The 16,668-nt window shown below is 36.6% G+C and overlaps 1 protein-coding gene across 2 annotated transcripts; it reads right to left on the reverse strand.

Annotated features, from left to right (window-relative positions):
* Positions 1-280: 280 nt before the first annotated feature.
* Positions 281-16,432, reverse strand: COPS5 (COP9 signalosome subunit 5). Of its 2 annotated transcripts, none has more exons than XM_060127850.1 (8): positions 16,140-16,432; positions 13,586-13,820; positions 12,489-12,617; positions 11,756-11,821; positions 11,138-11,223; positions 5,868-5,979; positions 2,214-2,362; positions 281-520 (listed from the first exon to the last, which is right to left on the reverse strand). In XM_060127850.1, exons 1-8 carry the CDS (start codon positions 16,280-16,282, stop codon positions 436-438), a joined length of 1,005 nt encoding a protein of 334 aa, XP_059983833.1. In that variant the 5' UTR covers positions 16,283-16,432; the 3' UTR covers positions 281-435. The 2 variants fall into 2 exon arrangements, with proteins under 2 accessions (XP_059983833.1, XP_059983834.1); XM_060127851.1 differs by having other exon boundaries at positions 16,132-16,265.
* Between the last annotated feature and the right edge of the window lie 236 nt (positions 16,433-16,668).

Raw genomic sequence — 16,668 nt, forward strand, 5'->3', positions numbered from 1 at the left:
TTCAGGAAAATAATTTATGGTGTGACAGTGTTTCACAGGAACATAAAAATGTTACATTAAATTGTATTTTTACTAACAGACTATCAAAAGAAGGTTTAGGCAAATTGAAAAGTGGCTCTGATAATATGGCAGTGAAATGCTGCAATCTTTTGACTAATTTATATAGGCAAGACTTTAAAAAACAGAAAGGTTCTAACAATATTTCTTTCTCTCATATTTAAGAACATTAAAGGATACTAGAAAAATAATGTAACCCTCCCACAAAACAATGAAAGAACCATTTTATTTTAAAGAATTTTATTATAGAATGTTAATATTTAGGATACTTCAGAGCACCTTATTCCTCTAATCAGATTTTTGGTAACTGGTTTCAAAGTGTTACTTGAGTATTTTTCTCATACTGGCTTTCAGGCAAAAGTACTACTTAGTGATTTTTTAAGAGATGTTAATTTGATTAAACAGTTTATCCTTAATAACCTGAGACATCAATCCATGGATAGCTTCTATGGTAGTTTTACAGCTGGAAAGAAAAAAATAGATCACATAATGTCACAAGAACTGAGAACTATTTCAAACATGCAAATCCCCCCTCCCCCATTTCCATCCTTGCACCCAAATAATGATTTTTGGTCCTATTCATACTCCGCAAAATATACTATACCAATTTATAGTTTACTCTTTATAGTATACTATAGTGATTTTTAGCCTTCTGCATGTCTTTTGATCATTTCACTACTTACTAACACCTTCCCAAGAGAATGACAATGTAAAATTTGATATAATTCATAACAGTTAATTTTGTTATTTGTCAGAAGGTTTGGGAAAAGTTCTGTTTTAGAAGGTTACCGAAGTTATTTACAATTTATAATTATAGATTGATTCCAATGTTACATCAAAATCTGCTATTCCTTGTTGTTCATTACTTAGAATAATTTTTAAAAATGATTTTAATGAATCTTATGCTTTTTTCCCTGAAATAATCACAAACATCCTTCAAACAATTCAAAGCCAAAGTTAGGTTAGTAGGTGAAGGACTTACATTTTAAAATTGATAAAAAGACAAAAACAAAAAAACACAATAAAAACCCACCAAAATTCAGAAGAGATGCAATTCTTGTAAAGTTATCCCCAGAAGGAAAATTTTCTACTTTTGTACTACTACTTTTCTCCTTCCTACTTTTCTTCTTATATAACTACATTCCCACAGTGAAATTTTTGCTTCATAAGAAATCGAGATGTAAATGCAGATAAAATTAGACACTAAAAAATCAGACACATGTAAAGACAGATGAGCAAAATGACATACTCAGAGCAAGTATCAAAAGTAAGACCTAATGCCAAAGAAAAATGTAATTTTTATCCAGGTTACTACCTCTATACCTTTTAAAAACCCATGGAGAAGAAGGGAATGAGATCATTCTAACCCAAGATGGCTTCTACTCCTAATACACTTTGCACCCGCCCTTCTCTCTTTTCTTTCCTATCAACTAGTCCAGTTTTTCTTAAAATGGATACCAAGGTACTGGTTTACATAGATGTCAACATAGTCTTCCCTTCCTCTCTACCCCTAATTATCACATTAAAATTCAAATTTTTGTGAAAGTAAATGTTATTTAGTAGCCTTCCCAATCCTGTATGCATCTGAAGGACCACATAATTATTTCATGAGTTATCAGAGAACACAGCCCAACTTTGTCCTTAACAAATTCTTGTAGTGAAATTTGGGATACTCAATTACTGTATAAAGGATTATTTCAGAAAAATAAGAGAGATACAATCACTTCTCTGATATTTAGGGGTTTAAAACTTTATAAAAATTTGAAATTTGATAAACTTAAATCCTAATTTAATCCTTCAGATGATGATTAGGTTAGAATAGCTGAGGACATCCTTTTGCAAGGTTTTGTTTTTGTTTTTGTTTAAAGATCCAGCAATGGATTGGTTTTCTTTCTTACACTTTCTAGCTGAACCTGGAAAAGGTGACTGCAAGTTTTTCATAACATTACCTAGACCCTTAACAGCCTTTAATGTACCTACTGTCTCCTAAATTTTCAAAGTCAAAACCTGCATTTGAGAACGCTTAAAGGTCCAAATAAGTTAATATTCAGGTACAATTGTAAGTTATAAGTTTAACCGTAAGGAATTTGAATCCTGTTATTTGAAAATCTTGAAAGAAAAAAACTTAGAGGTAGGAATAGATTTGCTTAACTTACCTGTCTCGTGTAGCTTTGGCAAGTTTGTCTTCTGACTTTCGGTCATGTGTTTCTAGACCCAACATGAAACTCCCTCGTCCCAGCTGGGCTTCTGACTGTTCTAATTTTTCAGACAAATCAAAGACCTGACCGGTGGTATAGTCTGCATTCTGTGGGGAAAATGATATTGTGTCAATATATGATACTAGTCTATCATTAAAAAAGTATGTAAATTTTCTTCCATATAAAACGTTTCATTTACGAATAATTCCACTATGAAATCTAAGTGGATAGTCAGTGAAGGAAGAAGTCAAATTATACTCGCAAAAACTGATTCCAAAGCTCAAGCAGTTCAAGTGTAGAGTTTTTCACCTTTTATAATTTCAAGATTAAATTTGGAATTGTTCTTTTTGACTGCTTAAATCTAATATTTGTTATTATGAGAGGCTTTGAAGTACACAGATCTGACTCCAGGTTCTGGCCTGCTGCAGATTAGCTGGGGGGCCTTGGGAGAACTCCTTTACTTTTCTGTGCCTTCAAGTCTTCTTGTGAAAATGGGGGAGGAAGGTGATAATTTCTATCTTAAAGCTATGTGAAGTGATGTATATAAAGCTCGTAGGACTGTCAATGACACCTGGTGAAGCCTTAATAACTGTTAGCTAATTTTGTTACTTTTTCATGTTGAACTTCCAGAATTAGTATTTATGACAGTATTTTAAAAATTACATTTGTTTTAGCTTTTCTGATTATAAAATTAATAGTTATACAGAAAATGTGGAAAATGTAGAGCAGTATAAAAAAAAAAAAGGAAATACCTCCAATCCCTCCACCTAGCTATAGCCATAGTTATATTTTAGAGTATTGCTGTACACTCACAGGGATACCCACATTTAGTAAGCTGAAATATTATATATGCTGTTACTATTTCATACATTTTAAAAACAAAAAAATTAATAATTACATATGTATACTTAACTGTAATATTTTTAAAAAACATTTTACTGGAATATCTTTATTTTATTCTATTTGCTCAGTCTGTAAAATAGTGTATAGGAAATACAGTTCAATCACAAGACATTTAAAAACATTATTTGCTGTCATCATAGTTACTACAAAGAGCCCTTTAAAATGCTACCAGCTTTCCAATGATTTTACAAACTTATGATATTTTTAAAAAGATGCAATTATATTCTGGATCTAAATGGTTTATTAGGTCACCAATACATTCTCCCCCACAGATTTGGAGAAAACACTAATATCTGTAGACCATGTCACATTTGGAAGATTTAGCTCAAGCCAATAAAAATGTAGGATGGCAGAAAGAGTTATACTATTAAAATGAAAAAATAAATCAATTACATTTCAAACACACAGAGAAATAATATAAATCAGAAAATAAATTTTTTCTTGTAGCTTTCAGATTACATGCTTTAGCTGGGGAAAGAGATGAATATATATTTATATATTTTTTCTTAGAATGCTTAGTAATGCAATGTACTAGGTATAAAACTACAAAAAAGGAGGAAATATAATTTAACCTTTTCTTGATTATTAATGTCCTCAATATATGCAGTTCTAGAATACAGGGACAGCCACAGGCTGAGTAAACAGGATTGTATGCTTTTTTTTTTAAAATAAATTTATTTATTTTATTTATTTATTTTTGGCTGCATTGGGTCTTTGTTGCTGCCCACGGGCTTTTGTTGTTGCAGCGAGCGGGGGCTACTCTTCGTTGCAGTGCGTGGGCTTCTCATTACAGTGGCTTCTGTTGTTGCGGAGCACGGGTTCTAGGTGTGCGGGCTTCAGTAGCTGTGGCATGCAGGCTCAGTAGTGGTGGCGCACGGGCTTAGTTGCTCCGTGGCATGTGGGATCTTCCTGGACCAGGGCTCCAACCCGTGTCCCCTGCATTGGCAGGCGGATTCTTAACCACTGTGCCACCAGGGAAGCCCAGAGCTGTATGCTTTTATACAAAGGTTCAGAAAGCTCCAGTCTTACTGTTTCCTCCCCTTGCCATCATGTGTCACTTCTGGCTGCTATTAGTATACTTGCCTCTAAGGAAACACCACACATGGGGCATTTAGCCATGCCTGGTACATAGGAAGCATTTAATAAATGTTTGCTATTATGATCACTCTCTTTCCTTCTAATTTGCTATTTCTGACTGTTGAGGATAAGAAATAACGGGGTCTTCCCTGGTGGCGCAGTGGTTGAGAGTCCGCCTGCCCCGGTCCGGGAGGATCCTACATGCCGCGGAGCGGCTGGGCCCATGAGCCATGGCCGCTGAGCCTGCGCGTCCGGAGCCTGTGCTCCGCAACGGGAGGCCACAACAGTGAGAGGCCCGCGTACCGCAAAAAAAAAAAAAAAAAGAAAGAAATAACAGGAAGCTTGTCAGAATTATATTTAAAACCATAGTAAATATGCTCAAGTGAGGTCTTTTCCCATGAATACAATGAATCAAACAAACAATAATTTATTGAGGCTTTACTATATGCCTAGTACTTTGCCAATTACTTTATATATAAAATATTTCATATAATCTCAGTGTACTTAACAATGTGGGTACTATTATCATTAGACTAGAAAAGCTTAGTCACATTACATAATGTTGTGAAGGTCACACACAGCTAGTAAAGTGGCAGAGTTGTTTCTGAACTGAGTTTATTTTATTCCAAATTTTGTGGTTCTAACCACTATGTTATACTGTGCTATATGAAGTAGCTTACTTAAAAAAAAAAAAAAAAGTAAAAAATCCAAAACAAAACTGTTCCTTACTAAGCTCTAGATAGAAGTTTGTTAAATAAATATTCTTCTAAATGTTAGATTTTAATGATATATTCACTACTATTTTTTTTTTTTTTCTGCTTAGCATCTGCTGCTTTAAGGTAGTGATATTCTGATTTCCTTCTGAGGACATTCTTAGTCCACATGCTCCTGAGAGTTTCTTCTACCCCAGCCCAGCAGTAAAGCACTTGCCCTGGCCCATGAACTCATGGTGTTCATGCCCTTCACCCAGAGCAGGTTTAAGGATGGGCATGTGACCTACAAAACTCCAGACACAATGAGGCTTTGCCTGGGAATATGTGGGGCTATGTGTGTATCTTGGTCTTTTCAGTGTGAAACTGAGAGGCTGGGAGATCTACGCTAATGCTGCCATCTTGGTTTCACATGAAGTCTGAAACTGAAGCCAACTGACTTGAAATCAAAGCTGAGAGAGGAAGACCAAGACCTCATAATATTGTCTGAATGCAAATTTAGGTTGTGCGTGAAGTAAGCCCTACTCCTGCACTTTGCAGTTTACATGATTCTCTTTTTTGTTTAAGCCAGCTTGGTTGGGTCTCCTGTCACTTGTAACCAGAGATACCTGACATACACAACAAAAAACAGTATTTGTATTTTTCTCTCTGTAAGTCTGTTCAAGGCAGGGGGAGACCTCACCCTCATCTGGCCACTATATTTGTATATATATTAGGCTTAGTCTCAGTGGTACACAACACAGATCTTGGCTTGGCCTAGTATCACAATCCACCTCTGGTCATATAGAATCTGCCCCCAGGCCTAATTAATATATTGGCCAAGTCAGATATAGCCTTTCCATGAAAAAGAGTTTCAGATATTAAACAACTTACATAGATTGATAAAAAATTCAAACACATTCCTTGCAAGTATAGTACTTACAGTAAGCAAGCTAGAGGAACTCAGCGTATTCACCCAGTATTTATTCCACAAAAGCTCAAGCAATTTGCGATCCAAAGAGGATTTGAAATATGAGACTTCTAAGGCATAATATCTATGAAACAAAAGCACAAATATAGTGAGTGAAAAAAATTCAACCACATCATATAAAGGTTATGGCCAAATTTAAGTGAATTACATTTCATATCCAAATAGTCATATTTTAATTTTTAGTCTAATAGAATAACAGGTAAACACGGTTTCCTTACTCTTTAGGGGTATGGTTTCAAATCTGATAACTAAATAAACATTGTTGTTATATTTCTCCCCTCTGTAGAGCCCAGAAATTCCCAAGAAATTATCAAGAACTAATCAACACTTCTGAATGACATATGTTTATCCATGTCATTGAGTTCATAAATTCCAGCCAATAGCACACAAACTTAATGAACTACCTCTCTAGGGTCAACTGTAACTTTTGTTAGGCTTTTAAAAATATCAAAAATATATAACTGATTCAGTTTGCTGTACACCTGAAACTAACACAACATTGTAAATCAACTATACTCCAATAAAAATTAAAAAACAAAAACAAAGGAAAAGCTCCTGAAAATGTCATGTGGACTCCCCATTCCTCCCTTTTTAATCCCCTAATAAGGACCTACTGCTTTTTGGAAAAGCAAACTTTAAGGTAGGTCCTTAAGCCACATAAAAGAATTACTGCTGCTTCCAAAGGTACCTAATTTATAATCAGGGATAGCAAGGAAAATTTGGTTAAATGTCTGAAATATATATATATATAAATTTTTTTTGGCAGTATGCGGGCCTCTCACTGCTGTGGCCTCTCGCGTTGCAGAGCACAGGCTCCGGACACACAGGCTCAGCGGCCATGGCTCACGGGCCCAGCCACTCCACGGCATGTGGGATCTTCTCGGACTGGGGCACAAACCCGTGTCCCCTGCATCGGCAGGCGGACTCTCAACCACTGCGCCACCAGGGAAGCCCTGAAACATATATATTTTTTTAAAGTAATAAATATTTAAATATCACAGGGGCTTCCCTGGTGGCGCAGTGGTTGAGAACCAGCCTGCCGGTGCAGGGGACATGGGTTCGATCCCTGGTCCGGGAAGATCCCACATGCCACGGAGCAACTAAGCCCGTGTGTCACAACTACTGAGCCTGTGCTCTAGAGCCTGAGAGCCACAACTACTGAAGCCCGCATGCCTAGAGCCCGTGCTCTGCAACAAGAGAAGCCACTGCAATGAGACGCCCGCGCACCGCAATGAAGAGTAGCCCCTGCTCGCTGCAACTAGAGAAAGCTCGCGCGCAGCAACAAAGACCCAAGGCAGCCAAAATTAAATAAATAAAATAAATTTATAAAAAATAAATAAAAATAATAAATATCTCATTATGTTCTGTACATCAGTGGATACAAAGAAACACAAGGGACTTGCTTACCTTAAGGAGCTTACCATTTTTATGGGAAATGTGGGGTGAATCCACAAAATGTTAAATATATAATGATATATGTTGAATAACAAGTGGTGCTATGGTGCATATTTAAAATTAATCACCTGCCAATTGAATGTTAGAGATAATGAGTACTCTTAGTATAGGCAGAACTGCCTGAGAAGCCCCAGGGAAAAGGCAGAATTTAGAGTAACCCTTACATGAGTCTATAGTGTGGATATGCTGAGAACGAGGAGGTAGTATTAGGCAGAGAGCACTGACTCACAAAAAGGAAAGTCGTGAAGGGAATAATAAATTAATCAGTTTGCCTGGACAGTTTAGCAGGAGCAGAAGAATTATGTGAAGGGAAACCTAGAAAGCTATGTTGGGGTCTAGCTGGCAGAGGACATTACATAAAAGGCTAAGAAATGATCTTCTAGGTACTTGGGACTCATAGAAGTGTTTGAGCAGATCAATGATATAGCCAAAGAGGTGGTTTAGAAAGCTGGCTGTGGTAAGATGTGTTAAAGGAGACAAAATGGAGGCAGGGATACCACAAGGGATGCCACAGCAGCGTGGCAGATGTGAGGAGATAAAGGCTTACACTCAGGTTGGTGGTGTAAAAGATAAGCACACATGGATACGACAAAAAATTCTTGTTCATTCAATTCAGGAGTGAAGAAATAAAAAAAGAGTAAGAATTTAAAGATAATTCTAAGTAAAGGCTTGTTCAAGATTAAGATATCCATGCATATGTGTATATGAAAGGGACATAGCTATAGTGAAATGTGGAAGTGGAATAGTGTATTTCTTGAGCACTTATTATGTCCTGGTGCTTTACATACATTCTCATTTATTCTTTCCTACAACCATACAAGGAAGGATTTATTATTCCCATTCTACAGACGAAGAAACAACTCTAGAGAGTAAAGACCTTGTTCAAAGCCACAGAATTAGAAAGTAGCAGCAAAAGGATATGTTAAGTTATGTCTATTATCAAAACCTCACGGTCTTAATTGTTATATCCAGAGTGTAGACATTTAAGACATTGTTTAAGAAGTGAGGCCCTGGGAGTTGAGGGGGTTAGGTATGGGGAGAGGAGGCAGGGGCTCAAGTGGAAAGGTCAGTTTTAGAAAGGAGGGGTTGTACCTCTGATACTTGAGGGAAAAAGACATGAGAGGATGAGCACAGTAACAGATATTTAGATTTATAAAGGATGGAAAATAAGGGAACTCAAACTTGAGGGTCTAGAATAGACTTTTATGTTTTAAAATATATGGACCACCTTAATGTTATTACTGTTTTAATTCCGTAGGTTGATGCAATGAAAATTTTTGGTCTACTATGTAGTGATTAGCTGCAAATCTCAGTAGCAGAGTTGAAAACAAGGAGAATATTCAAAATTATTCGTGGAGCTAAAGCCTCATCTTCTGTATGGGAAGTCAATAATACTACTGCCTAGAACTGAAAATCAAGAAGTAGCACTATCAGCATGCTGTCTGAAGATACGGGGGTAAATACTTAAACAGAATAACTATAATAGTTTAAGTGACTGCCTCTGGGAGATGCAAAAGGAAATGGTACAAGATTGTTTATTTTATAATAAATTTCATAGAACCATTTGACTCTTTAAACTATGTGCCTGTATAACACTGATAACATACAAGCTAATTTAAAAAACACTTTGTGTCCTATTTTTACTAAGCCTCTTCAAAGTTAAATATATTTAGTATCTATATTAGATTCTATGTTTAAAACAAACTTTGGATTATGATCTGGAATTTAATGTAGAAAAGAAAAAAAAGATCAATATAAACTACAAATAATAGCTCGTTGTCAAATAAGTTAGGAAATGGATATATAATGAGCCTGTACAAAATCCCTGCTCTTTCAACTTGGCACTATATTTCATTAATGATTTGAAATAAAAATAAATTAAGCAACTTATTTGCCCTATGAAAAAGTTTACTCTTTATTTAGGAACTGATCCTAAGTAAGAGAGTATCTTTGAATATCCTAGTAATTCCAGGTTCAAAATTCTACGCTCTAGCAGTGCAGGTAGCTAGAATGCAGTAACTCCTCTTTGATAGGCTTATATTTCAGAAAAACAGGAAATGCAGATTTATTTGGATACAGAAAGCACAGACTCCCGCAGTCTTTTTTTGTTTCAAAAGCTGCTGCTGGTGGTGGTAGAAGTAGAGCAGGTATTAAAGGTATAAGCTTTTGATACCACAACTCAATATAAATGAAAAAAATTGTTAAGTCTGAAAATTAAAGTATTCACGGCAAAGGTGTTTCCATGCTTAGGAGCAATTCTCTCAAACAGGAATGGTTTAAGTTCTTTTCAGTAGAGCAAATTAAGTGATTTAATTCCAAACCTCTCATTGAAAAATAAAACAGAATCCTTTTTTCCAGAAGTATGTCAGGGATGACTGAAAACCAGATCTATTTAAAAATTAAATTTTAGAAATTCTATAATTTTCTAAGAATTTCTAAACACAAAAATAAGCAGTAGTAGCACATGGGTAGTTAAGGTATTCCTTGAAGTGGGATGGGAGGTATGGACAAAGGGACACTAGTAATCATTTAGGCAACATTTTTCCTTTTTTTTGGGGGGGGGTGCCCACCCTTCTATGTGCCATGTCCTATTTTAAATGTTAGGATACAGCAGTGAATTGATTCTACTCTCATGAAGTTCACATTCTAATGAGGTCAGTAACAACGAAACAAAAACATATAAGGTGGTGACAAGTGCTAAGAAGAAAAATAAAGCAGGGAAAGGTAACACCGAGTGACAAGAAGGTGCTAATTTAAATAGGGTGATCAATGAACATTCTCTGTTAAGGTGACCCTTAAACAGACACTGGTTGATTGAAATAGTGAGTCACATGGAAATAAGGAAGGATGCTCCAGGCAGAGGGATCAGCAAGTGCAAAGGCCCTGAGGCAGGAGCCTGCCTAGTACATCTGATAAACCATAATGAGGCCACTATGGCTGGAATGGAGAGAGCAAAGGCTCAGTGACAGGAAGTGAGCTCAGAGAGATGGTGGGAGCCAGACTACATAGGGTTGTGTGGTCCATGGTAAGCACTATAGAGCTTATTCTTAGTGAGACGGGAAGTTATTCTGAGAAGGAGGAACATGGTCTAACTCACATTTTAATAGAATCTGTCTGGCTGACAGAAGACCTTTAAGGGGTGGGGTAAAGGTCAGAAGGAGGAAGACCACCTAGAAGGCTAGTGCTTTGATTTAAGCTCCAGATGGCTGTGGCTTGGATCAAGGTGATAGTAAGAGAGGTGGTAAGATACATTTAGAAGGTGGAGATGACTGTCTTCATTGGTTTAGCAGTTTAAAAAATTGAGATGTATACAATAATTCACATACCATAAAATTCACTATTTTAAAGGAGTATACAATTAAGTAGTTTTTAGTATGGCTTCTTTAACTTTTGGAGTGAAACTGTTTGGGGAGAATTTTTGCTAAGTGGAAACTGGATACATTGAAGGCTGCAGAAATGCCAGTATCAGGCTGGCCCTGAATACAACTTCTCTCAACTGTTAAATTCATTAACGGGCCAAGTGTCTGGTACATTGATAAAGTGTTTATGTATGTGTGAAAGGTAAATAACATGTTAGATTAAAAGAATTATTAATAAAATTCAAACATCATCCTAAATTTGTATATTCTTACTATTATTTTAAAAGATTATGAAATGCATTTCATCTGAACTTTTTTTCTTATCTATAAAATTAGGGGCTTGGTCTGGATGATCTCTAAGGTTTCTTATGATGATTTTGGCATCAGATACATTTTAAAATTACTTACTGTTTGCAGTGTACACCAAAGTCTTCTATTTTATTAAGTGGGATAGTCTGGTACTCAGAAGGTCCTTCATCAGGAGGCTTGTAGCCCTAAACAAAAATGAAGAAAATAGAAGATTTAAACAAAACAAAACAGAGGAAAAACATATTTTCTATGCAGCTTTCTATTTATAGAAACATTAATTTTGGGGAGCCAAATACTCCCCAAAATATTAAGTATGTTGCTTATACCCTCCCTCAACCCCATTTGGTGGCTGAAGGCTGGATTTGGCTTATAGATTCATTTTTCTTGTCCTCAGGTGATACATACTTTTGCTCATATCTATTTCAGATTGCATGGAAGGAAGTAGATGGATTTAACTTGTTTCTCTAGTACCCATCAGAATGCCATGGACATACAAATACTTATTAACAAATGAAGACTGCTTTTGAAATAAAATTAACAATATGCAGCACAAGTGTATTGTCTTTTGCTAAGGGCAATTTGTGGTAGTTGGACTTCTATTTTGTAAATATTGTTAAATTATTTTAGGACAAAATGAGATACCATAACACGTCTTTAAAAATAAATCACATATTTAAAATTTAAAAAACTATAGGGACTTATAATTTTTAAAATTACCTTTGGGTATGTCCTAAAGGCTCCAAGATTCACTTTCCCTGCAGATATTGTTCTTGTTGGGTCAATCTACAAGAAAGATATATTTAATATCTGCTGATTATAAAATCACTATATACTTCTATTTATTTAAACATTGTAAGCCTAGAAATACCTATGTACATATAACACTATATGCACACACACACATAATTAAAAATAATCATATAATAGGGAAAAAAATAACCAAATTGAAAAACCATGGAAGTTCAACAGAATGGTTAAGTATAGAAATCTCATCGTTAATTTAGAGATTAGATCTAGTTATTATATTATTTAAGAGTATTAATTGAAGATTTGCTCATCTTTTTCAAGTTTTTTTTTCTTTAATAGATGAACAATTTCTACCTTCCTCATAGTAACCTGGATTGCATCTAAAATACTGAGCAGTGCAAGAGCTGCTCTAGCAATTCCTGATTTAATCAATTCAGTCAACATTGACTGAATGCCTACTATGTGCAGGGAACTGAGATATAGATGCTGTGTATACCCATCATCTTACAGAGTGGGGGAAGAGATGCAGAGAGGTTAAGTAACTTGTTCAAAGTTCCAGCTACAAAGAGGTGGAATTCAGATTCAAGCTTAGGCAGACTGACACCAGAGCCTTGCTCTTTACCACACTGTTTTTATTTCTCTGTATACTTGCTTTAGTAAATCTTCATGAAAATTAATTAAAAGTGGTTGTAAAAATACTTACTACCACGGCTACAAATGGTTCCTGGAACTGCTGATTGAGCATCTGAGTACTAACATCAATCCCAGAAAGCCAGCAGCCATAGCCAGGGTGGCTATGATACCAGCCAATTGCATTTTCAAGGCGGCCGACCTAACAAATGAAGAGGGCAAAAGAGCTTGAAGTTCCTGTTTAATCTTAGAGACACCTGTGATTTGTCTGTTTACATAGTCTTACAGTAAAATAATAGTATTCAGAATAGTTAAAGCATATGCTGCTTTTAAATTTAAAAATATATATATTTTAGATAATACATGCCCAAGGCACAAAATTAATAAGATACCCGTACAATAAGGTTATTCAGTCTCCTTACCACCTCCTTCCCCTCAAACAGTTTCTCAGCCCAGATGTTACTACTGTAGGCAGCTGCTTACATACCTGTCTTCTAGAGCTATTCTTTGCATATAGAATATATAGTCTTTGCATTTATGTAGATTAATAAGAACACACAATGGCATACCACCTACAGTGTTCTACACTTTACTTTTTCACTCAGCAAAACATTCTGGGGTTTGTTTCATATAAATAAATATATAGATAACTAGTTCTTATTTTTTTTAAAGGCTGGCTAGCAGTTCATTGTATGGATGATTTAATCATCTTGATATCCAGGTACATTTAGGTTGTTTCCAAATTTTTGGTTTTGAATACACACACACACATAATGAATGTGAGAATTGTAAAAAGATTTTTAAATTGAGATATAATCGACACATATTAGTTCAGATGTACAACATAATGATTCGATATATGTACATACTGTGAAATGATCACCACAATAAGTGTAGTTAGTTAACATCCATCACCACACACAGTTACAAATTTTTTTTTCTTGTGATGAGAATTTTTAAGATCTATTCTCCTGAGTGAAAATTTATTTTAAAAAATCCATGCTAATCTCATATACATTATATATAGTTGAGAATAACTTAAAATATAAACTTTAATGTAGTAACTTAAAATATAAACTTTAATGTAGAGAGAACAGTTTTAAATTTAGAAACTCAAAAGTAACTGTGAGACTCTTGCAGTTACCAAATTTTAAGGAACAGCATTTTTACCTGTTTGGCATTTTCTATGTATGCGGCCATGTACTCATATGCAGCAGCCTGAGCATTTACTCGGGTTTCAGTGCCCTCTACAGGCAAAGCAAAACTGTCCATAATGATCATGGTTTCACCATCCACCTTTCCCAGCATCAAGCCCATCACTTCCAAGTTGCCTCCTGATCTGGCATGCATCACCATTTTCAGTAGAGCCAATGCTGAGATTTTGCAGTACTTAAAGTAATGGTGACTACAAAACAAAAGCATGGTGTAATTAACTTTCTTATATAAGTACAATTTCAATACAAGTTTTTGCGGAGATTAACAAATAAGTATTGAAGGAATTTATATTGATGGAATGGGGAGAAAGTGTAGAATGTGGGAAAGAAAAAGGAAGTAGAAAAGGACAGAGTTCTGGAAGGGGGATGGAAATGATAAACATGTCATAATGTGGCAAAGTACTTCCCACGGGGGGAAGGGAAAAGTATGAAATAGTTTTAAAATATGCTATTCAAGTAGATAGGAGGGAATTACATGACCAGTTCAATAAACTTTTTCTCCATTACTTTTGGAATCACCAAATCTCGGTTTCTGAATCTGGTTGGATGGCTGTGCTTCATTACTCTTGGGCCTAACCTTCTGGCCTAACACTTAAGAATGTGGGCTCTGACATCCATCTGCCTAGGTTTGCATCCTTGCACTGCCATGTCCTAGCTGTGACCTTGAGACAACCACTTAACATCTATGCCTGTTTTCATAGAGCTATTGTTAGGAGGAAATGGAGTAAATGAAATAACGTATATAAAGTGCTTATCTTAGTGCCTGACACATACTAAAACTTTTTAAGTGCAGGCTGTTATTAGCATTATTAACCAATCTTTTACAGTACTCTCAAAGAACAGTGTGTTGAAGGTTGTGGCTTCTCTCTGTGGTATTAGCCTCAAAATGCAAAATGTAGCCTTAATATCTTTAATTCTACTATGATGGCTATTTCAGTTTGTCATCTGTGGATGTGACCAAACTACTGTTGAATAAAATTAGATTTCAGTCTCACTGATGGAGCTCAAGACAGCTAGGATGAATATAACTAGAGATACAATCACACAGTGAGGCAAGCTGATAGTTTCCAAATATTTAACAGGCTATATCAACCTAAGTGCACAGCCTGTTATAGAAATAGCAGACAACCAGGCAAACTAACCAGTCTGTAAAGAGTGGTCAGTGTCTTTGAGAAGACTTTTTAAGATGTCTGCCCACAGATTTCAATCACGACTGAAAAATATGGAGACCTGGTCTTGGGAGTCAAGATATGAATTAAAATCTTCGCTCCTCTATCTACTGGGGAAAAAAAGACAGACACAGTTATTGTGCTTCTATTACATACATTCTAGACCTTTTTTTATACATGACCTCATCTAATCTTTATGACATAATTAACCAGGTAGGTCTTATTTCTGTTTTACAGATTAAAAAAATGAAGATAAGTAAATTTTGTAGGGTCAGTCAACTAATTAGTGACAGTTGTGAGATTTGATCTTAGGTCTGACTGTTGCTCACTTAAGAGTTCGCTGCTTCAGTGTAATCATGAAATAAGTTATTTACTATATTTGCTTGTTTTCATATATGCAAAAAAGGAATAAAAATACAGTACTGGGTTGTCATGAAGATTTAATGACATGGAAATTCGTAGCTCAATGCTCAGCCCGTAGTAATTACTCAGTAAACGTTGCTGAATCCGAATACTGACAGTTAAAGTTTGCCTTGTAAAAAACTGAGACAGATGAAATATGTTTTTTTTTGTTGACCACTACTTTCCTGTCTATCCATTAGAGAGACTGTGCTCCTTTTACTCTCTCCCTAACAATATCTGCTCTCAGAAAAGGATAAATGCTGTGGGTAAAGAATCCTCTACCTGTAATCACTCCCAGGGACACAGGAGTTTTGCTAAGGGGCTAAGAATCTTAAGGTCTTTTGATATAATTTCTGGCTTATGTGAACTCGTGGAGTAACATTTTGGGAGACTGACCAGAGCCTCGTTGTGTTTCTGAAATAATTACCAGCAATCAAAAAACAATTAGAGATCTAAAAGATTATAGGCTAGCTTTTAAAGAGATAAAGAAGATAGCTGCAGTCTTCAGCCTGAGATAAGATAGCTGCAGTCTCCAGCCTGAGATAAAGAAGATAGCTGCAGTCTCCAGCCTGAGATCGGCGGAAGATCCCAACAAAGTATATATCGACACAGGGTTCAAGGCAGAGTGTGGAGCATATTGTGACAATACGGGTGTTGAGAAGTGAAAGCCCAAATCACCGCTTGTCGTTTTCCTCTTCCATTCTCTCAAGGCAAACGGGTAAAAGAGACAGAAAGGGGAATCAACCAAGCCCCAGTGGAGGGTCTTAGGCTCTACTTGCGGGGATAAAAAGGTAAAGCAAAATTTCTCAGACGCTTACTCTTTCTCCTCCCTGCACATGAAAAGACAAGCTCTCTATCCCCTCCAACTCCCACTCCCCCTGGGTCTCTTAGACTCCCGCCACCCCGCCCTCCCCTGCGTTTCGCCAGGGACCTCCTCACTCCTTAGTCCAGGGCTTCGCCGCCAGAATTTCTTGCTGCTGTTTCTTGTCGTATTTGTAGATTTCATCGATACTCTGGGCTTCCTGCATGTTGTTGGCTAATTCCCACGTTTTCTGGGCCATACCACTCCCGGAAGCCGCCATCGCCGAGGAATCGGAGAAGCTGTTGCCTCCACAATCTAGACGCAACTTTACCTCGCTGGGTTTCCGGTTGTGGGCTCCGGGCCCGCCCCAGCACAGGTGCAAACCCGCACTAGACTTTCGAGGCCGCCATGACACCTAGCACCGGAGGTGAAGTTGGTACGGACCATTCGGGAATGGCGGGGGTCCTTCGAGAACGCGACGGTATAAACAGCAGTTACGCAATAGTAGAGACAGAGGAATCTTTTTATGGCTGAAATGAGAACGCATGATCTTGGAAAATTGTACGTGTGAATTAGGACAAAAACGGTGATTACGCAGGGAATGGTATAGCCTCCCGCACCGGAAGAAGGGCATGTAACGTTATGCCAGAAACTGGAATTCGTTCG

This window comes from Lagenorhynchus albirostris, chromosome 17, assembly GCF_949774975.1.
Source record: "Lagenorhynchus albirostris chromosome 17, mLagAlb1.1, whole genome shotgun sequence".
NCBI lineage: Eukaryota > Metazoa > Chordata > Mammalia > Artiodactyla > Delphinidae > Lagenorhynchus > Lagenorhynchus albirostris.

Excerpts from the sequence above, each read along its gene's own strand:
- COPS5 (XM_060127850.1), bottom strand. The coding sequence starts at position 16,282 with ATGGCGGCTTCCGGGAGTGGTATGGCCCAGAAAACGTGGGAATTAGCC. Across the intron at positions 13,821-16,139 it reads GCGAAGCCCTGGACTAAGGA|TCACCATTACTTTAAGTACT; the intron begins GTGAGGAGGTCC and ends TTTGTTTTGTAG. Across the intron at positions 11,822-12,488 it reads AACCATTTGTAGCCGTGGTA|ATTGACCCAACAAGAACAAT; the intron begins GTAAGTATTTTT and ends TCTTTCTTGTAG.